This window comes from Dromaius novaehollandiae, chromosome W (assembly GCF_036370855.1).
Source record: "Dromaius novaehollandiae isolate bDroNov1 chromosome W, bDroNov1.hap1, whole genome shotgun sequence".
Taxonomy (NCBI): Eukaryota; Metazoa; Chordata; class Aves; order Casuariiformes; family Dromaiidae; genus Dromaius; species Dromaius novaehollandiae.
Genome location: NC_088130.1, coordinates 57,998,748 through 58,004,879, shown reverse-complemented (window position 1 = coordinate 58,004,879; position 6,132 = coordinate 57,998,748). Strand labels below are relative to the sequence as shown.

Sequence of the window (6,132 nt, the reverse complement as noted above, 5' to 3'; positions counted from 1 at the left end):
ACACATAAATACATATATATGGATACACATTATATATAAAATTTAAAAATGCATATAAACGGCGATATATGTATATGTGTTTCCAAGAAGAGCAAAGTGGCGTGCAAACGAGCGGTAAGAATAAAGCCGGGGTTTTCCGAGGGTCGGCGATAAAGCGGGGGTTTTCGGGGGTTTCGGGGCTCGGCTCGGAGCGCCGCCGCGGTGCCGGGGCGGAGCGGGGTGGCCCGGGAGCGCCGCCGCCGCGCATGCCCCGCCGCCGCCGCGCCGGCCCCCGGCCCGCGGGGGCGGATATAACCGCGCGGCGGGGCCGGGCTCGGCGCCAGCCGCGCGGACCCGCCGAGCCGGAGGGAGCCGGAGCCGGAGCCGCCGCCGCCGCCGGAGCCGCCCGGCAGCGCGCCCCGCTCCGGGGCTCGGGGCTCGGGGCGCCGCGGAGCCGCGGAGCCGCCGCCCGCCCCGGCGCGGGATGGCGGAGCCCTGCGAGCCCGGTCCCTGCTCGCCGGCCGCCGGCGCCAAGGCGGGAGCGGACGGCGACCTCTGGGACATGTCGCTGAGTTTCCTGGAGGGCGCCCCGGCGGGCAACCGGAGCAACGTGTCCTTCCTGCAGCTCCTCCGCAACATCAACCTGGAGCGAGCCGACGGGATGCAGGGGGACAGCTCCGACGTGGTGCGGATCGTCATCTCCCTGGTGTACTCCGTGGTGTGCGCCCTGGGGCTGGTGGGCAACCTGCTGGTGCTCTACCTGATGAAAAGCAAGCAAGGCTGGAGAAAGTCCTCCATCAACCTCTTTGTGACCAGCCTGGCAGTGACTGACTTCCAGTTTGTGCTGACCTTGCCCTTCTGGGCAGTGGAGAACGCACTGGACTTCAACTGGCTCTTCGGCAAGGCCATGTGCAAGATAGTCTCCTATGTGACGGCCATGAACATGTATGCCAGTGTCTTCTTCCTCACCGCCATGAGTGTGGCTCGCTACCGCTCTGTGGCTTCAGCCTTGAAGAACCAGCGGCGAGGTGACCCGCTGGGCGGCTGCTGCTCAGCCAAGTGGCTTTGCGCGCTCATCTGGGTGTCAGCTATCCTGGCTTCCCTGCCCCATGCCATTTTTTCCACCACTGCCACCGTCTTTGATGACGTGCTCTGCCTTTTGAAGTTCCCCGAGGGCCGCGGCAGCAATGCCCAGTTCTGGCTGGGGCTGTACCACATCCAGAAGGTGCTGCTGGGCTTCGTGGTGCCGCTGGCCATCATCAGCCTGTGCTACTTGCTCCTGGTGCGTTTCATCAGCGACAAGCATGTCGGCAGCACCTGCAGTGGCCCCAGCACCAAGCGCCGCTCCAAGGTGACCAAGTCAGTGTCCATCGTGGTGTTGTCTTTCTTCTTGTGCTGGCTGCCCAACCAAGCGCTCACGCTGTGGGGCGTCCTCATCAAACTCAACGTGGTACACTTCAGCACCGAGTACTTCCTCTCCCAAGTGTACCTCTTCCCCATCAGCGTGTGCCTGGCGCACTCCAACAGCTGCCTCAACCCCATCCTCTACTGCCTCATGCGCCGGGAGTTTCGCAAGGCGCTGAAGAGCCTCCTCTGGAGGATCACCTCGCCCTCCCTCACCACCATGCGCCCTTTCACTGACACCACCAAGCCTGAGCAGGAGGAGCAGGCCCTGCACGCCTTGGTGCCCGTCCACCCCGTCACTGCTTCCTTGCCCGCTGCTGCTGTCCAGCCCGAGCTGGCCTACTACCCGCCGGGGGTGGTGGTGTACAGCGGCCGCTACGACATGCTGCCCACCGGCTCCTCTGAGCAGCGCTGCTGAGAGCGGCAGCGGGCACTGGGGGTGGGACTGGGGGGGGTGTCTGTGAAGGATGTGGCCCTGGGACATTGAGTGCTTGGAGGGACAAGTGGAGGGAGGAACATAGGTAAAGGAGGACTTCTGGGTGGGAGATGCTCTTCAGGGATTGTGTCTGCTCTCAGAGGCTTGTGAATGAAAACTGTCCTCTTGAAAGTGTCTAGAGAACAAGAGTAGGAGATGGTTGTGGTGCCCATGGGATAGGGGTGTCTCTAGAAGATGATCTTGAGCACTTGTACTTGTCCCAGGGAAGAGGAACGGGGAGGGTGATGGGCCCAAGCTGCTGGCTCCAGGAAGGATGCAGGATGTGCAGGGCACCGTGGGAAGAAAGCGGCTGAGACTGGGAAGTCTCGGCTGTGTCCCCCCCCTGCGCTCCAGCCTGGGGCTGCAGGCAGCGAGGGGCCAGCAGCCCCCTGAGGGTGCGCGTGTGTTTTTGGGAGAGGGAGCTGGGTTCTTTCTCCCTGCCGCAGGGTGGCCCAGCAAGCGCTGCCAGCCTGGCTGTGGTCACTGCTCCCTGGGCTCCAGCGAGGACAGGGACGGGGCAGCCCGTGTCCCGCTGCACACCTGCCCCGATGGGAGCAGCCAGGACAAGTGGGTCTGAGTCTCCTGCTTGCTCAGGTTTGGCCACTTTGCCCTCTCTTAGGGCGCCAGGAAAGTGCTGCCGGCCTTTGGCAGAGCAAGAGAGGGGCCGGGGAGCACTCTGCTCCCTGTCCGCCCCTTCTGCTTTGCAGCTTCCCCCATCCCCATTTGCAGGATACTGAGCAAACCAGACAGCCAAGGAGAAACCCGAGGATGGGAATTTCAGCTGCGTGGAGAGTTGTTGCTTTGCCTGGGTTGGGAGGGGAAGGTATGAGCCCCCCGGCATCATGGTCCCCAGCCTCCTCCCTGGCTGCAGAGGGGAAACCCACGACCCAAACCATGTGCGGCAAAGCAGGTGTCTCCACCGGGGCGCTGAAGTGGCAGGGTTTCTTCTTGCTGTGCTTCAGACTGGTAATTCACCCCAGGTAATCAGCACAACTCTAAATAAAAAAGGGGGATGGGGGGTGGGGGAAAGCAGCCACTTCAAATTATTTGCTCCAAGATACTTCTGGGCTCAGCTAAAACTGAGCCACGAAGGTTTGTGTTCTGCAAAAACGCTTGTAAAGGGTCTGCATTGATGCTTGCTCAATTAATGCAAGTTCAAACCCTCTGGTGTGAGCAGCCTCAGAGCCTGCAGGTCGCTGCTCTCATGCGCAGGAGAAGGGCAGGGACAGAGGATTGTCCCGTTGACTGTTCCAAAGAAAAAAATGGGGAAATTATTTGGGGTTGATCTGAAGTGAGCTTTTAACGGCATGAAAAAAAGTATCATTTCAAGCTGTGAAACTTCTTATGGCAAGGCTACATATTTCTTTTTAAATGTTTTTAAAAAATTAAGACACTAACATTAATTGTTAAATTATTAACTTTAATTTTAAATGGAAAGGTCAAAAATACTTCCTTTAAAAGATGCAGAAATTGAACAGTTCTGGTTTTCCTGCCAAAATGCAAGTTCTTTAATACCTCAAAACTGCATGTGGGATGAATATATGAACACAGCATTTGTAACCTCTCTCTATTCCCTCCCCTCCCTGCTCCCGCAGCGGAATTCCAACATTTGTCCAACTCTGCTAAGAAACCTTTCTGCAGAGGGCTGTTTGCCACCTCTAAATACAGATACAGAGCAAGCTTGCTATTTCTGTCCAGGCAAAATTGCACTGCTATTAGTGGCAATTATGCTTTGCAGACTCCTTTAGGTTTACTGCACATCAGTAATTGCTGTTGTAGAATTCAGGTTTGGGGTGGAAGCAGCAGGCTCTGCTGCTTGCAACGAGAAGCCGCTGTTTCTTTCTCAAGGCAGCAAAGACTTTCACCACAGCCTTGGGTGTTTGCTACCTGGGAAGGTGCTGCGGTTTTGCAAGGTGTCTGGAGAAGAACCACCGAAGTGAGCTGGCAGCTGATGGACCTATTTGTACAAATGCAAAGACTCTGAAAATCATTGTGTGAAGATGTATCCACAGAAGAACTTGGGGACCTAAGCACTGTACAACTGCCCCTCTAGGTTCCTAAATCCTGAGCAGCTGCTGACTGAGATCTGTAGGTACTTTAAAGTTTTGTTGTTTTTTTTTTTTCCAGTAAAATTTCTTGTGCCTAGAAGTCTGCTCCTGAGCATGCCTGACTCTGTTTAAGTCTGTAGCGTCCTCCTTGTGTGTGTTTCCCCGTGATCCCTCCGGCAGGGCTGGCTGCAGGGCGTACCCCAAGTGAGGGAGGCAGCCTTGCACCCCGACACACGAGCACCCCCTATCCGGCCCTGCTGTTAGGAGGGGCTGTAAACTTAGTTAATCCCCCCCTACCCCCTTGCAGCCGTGTCTAACTACTCTTCGCTGTCCTGCCTTCAATGCATGTGCAGCCTGTGCTCTCTTCCCTTTTCAAACGCTACATCGGTGGTCCGAGCTCTTGCTCACAACCTGGGAGACTAAACTTTCCCCCTTCCACATCCCTGGGGAATCACTGAACCTCCGGGCTACCACGTCTTTCCAGACTGCAGACTGGCTCAAATCCTTTGGCTTGAAATTGTTTCATGTTGCATGAGTCGCTCACCATTGCTGGGTCAGGAAGGGAAAGAAAACCACTGAACACTACTTTGCAGCCTAGTAGTTAAAGTGTGGGCCCAGGAGAGAAAGTACCAGGATGTTTTTCCTTGTACAAGTAAATTGCTATAAAATGTAGAAGCATAAATTGGATCCAGGTCTGGATTCTAGGTTTCCTGCTTCCCAGGACAATGATTAACCACCTGCCTGTATAACCGGACTGTAAAACACCTGACTTGTTTTGGTCCCAGGCCCTGGCTCAGTTAATATTTCAATACACCACACAATGTGGGATGGCTTTCACAGCCTGAGAGCTTTTCAGCCCTGTAAATCTAACAGCCTAATGTGTCAAAGGATTTGCAAGGGATGCATCTGGGTCTTCTACGTTCTGGGAGAAAGCCCTAATGGTTGTGCTAACAGATAAATGACAACTGCATGGTTGTCATTATGCAAGAGCAAGAGACCATGAACACCTATCTCCAGAACCCAGACAGACCTAAATTAAGGAGCAAGGATGGATCTTAAGACCAGATTCATTTCTTAGTGTTTGCTCTTGACCATTGTTTCTGCTTGGCTTGCCTGATACTTAATTCCTATCCTCAGATGCTCACATGGTCTCGTGCATTTCATTAAAAAGTTTCTGGGTGTCTAAATCACAGCCTGAATCTCATTGGACAGCAAATTGCCTAAAGGATATTCTCTGCAGCATTCAGCATAACGAAGTCTATGTCCTTTTGTGGATATCAATCGACACATAATTTTAAGTGAGCAACACAACAGTATAAAACAAATGGTACTCAGAACAACCCATGGTTAGCTCAGAACACCAGCAACATACCGTGACCAAAGGAAGCCCCAGATATCTGATCACTAAAGGTATAAAAACCTTACACATGGCAAGTCACCCCAAAGGGCAGGAAACTATCCTGCATGTGTAGAGAGGGGCTGGGATCTGGACTTAGAGGGCCACTCTGTCTTAAGCCACTGATCCACCAGATCTAGGTCATAGATCTGCCCTTTGAAGGAGACACAACCCATCCACAACTGGTCAAATGCTGGTTTATGCCTGACCTGCAGTTGAGGCTGTGCAGCTGGTCTGTGTGTGTTCAGCACCGCTCTGGCTGCGCATGTGCAGGGATCATGCACGCGTGGGGCTTTTGCGTCATGTGTGCAGCGAGTCCCAGCTCTCGCCGTGTGAAACCCAGGCCCCGTGTCGCAGAGGCAGTGGGACCAGCCTGTGCGTTGCATGCCGGGGCTGCCTCCCTGCAGGTGCACACCTGCCTGGAATGTGGCTGGAGCAGAGGGTCGTCCCAGCTCCAGCTTTGAGGTTACACAGAAACAACAACAAATCCTAGCAAGTATCAGGGGCGGGGGGTGGAAGTCCTAAGCAATTAATACAACACTTTCCAAAAATACTCCTGTCTCGTCCAAGTGTTCATGTTTTCATTTGTAACCATCGCCTTTTCAACAACTAAAATAAACACTGCTGAAGGACTGAAAACAATATTTGCAGAGTTCTTAAGGGATTTTCGTGACCTGCCTTGTTCTGTCGGGGATTCCTCTTGCGGTGCTGGTAGCGAGGTCCAAATTGCGAAGGAAGGACAGGAACCCAGCGGTGCAGACTGACCTCTAGTGACAACCTGGAGGAACCTTCGCAGCCGCGATAGGCGCCAGCTTCACTCTGGGTGCCTA

At 54.5% G+C, this 6,132-nt stretch overlaps 1 protein-coding gene across 1 annotated transcript; it reads left to right on the top strand.

Annotated features, from left to right (window-relative positions):
- The first annotated feature begins 245 nt into the window (after nt 1-245).
- LOC135324207 (relaxin-3 receptor 1-like) lies at nt 246-4,006 on the top strand. The gene has a single exon (XM_064499962.1). The coding sequence runs from the start codon at nt 464-466 to the stop codon at nt 1,799-1,801; it is 1,338 nt and encodes a 445-aa protein (XP_064356032.1). The 5' UTR covers nt 246-463; the 3' UTR covers nt 1,802-4,006.
- The last annotated feature ends 2,126 nt before the right edge of the window (nt 4,007-6,132 follow it).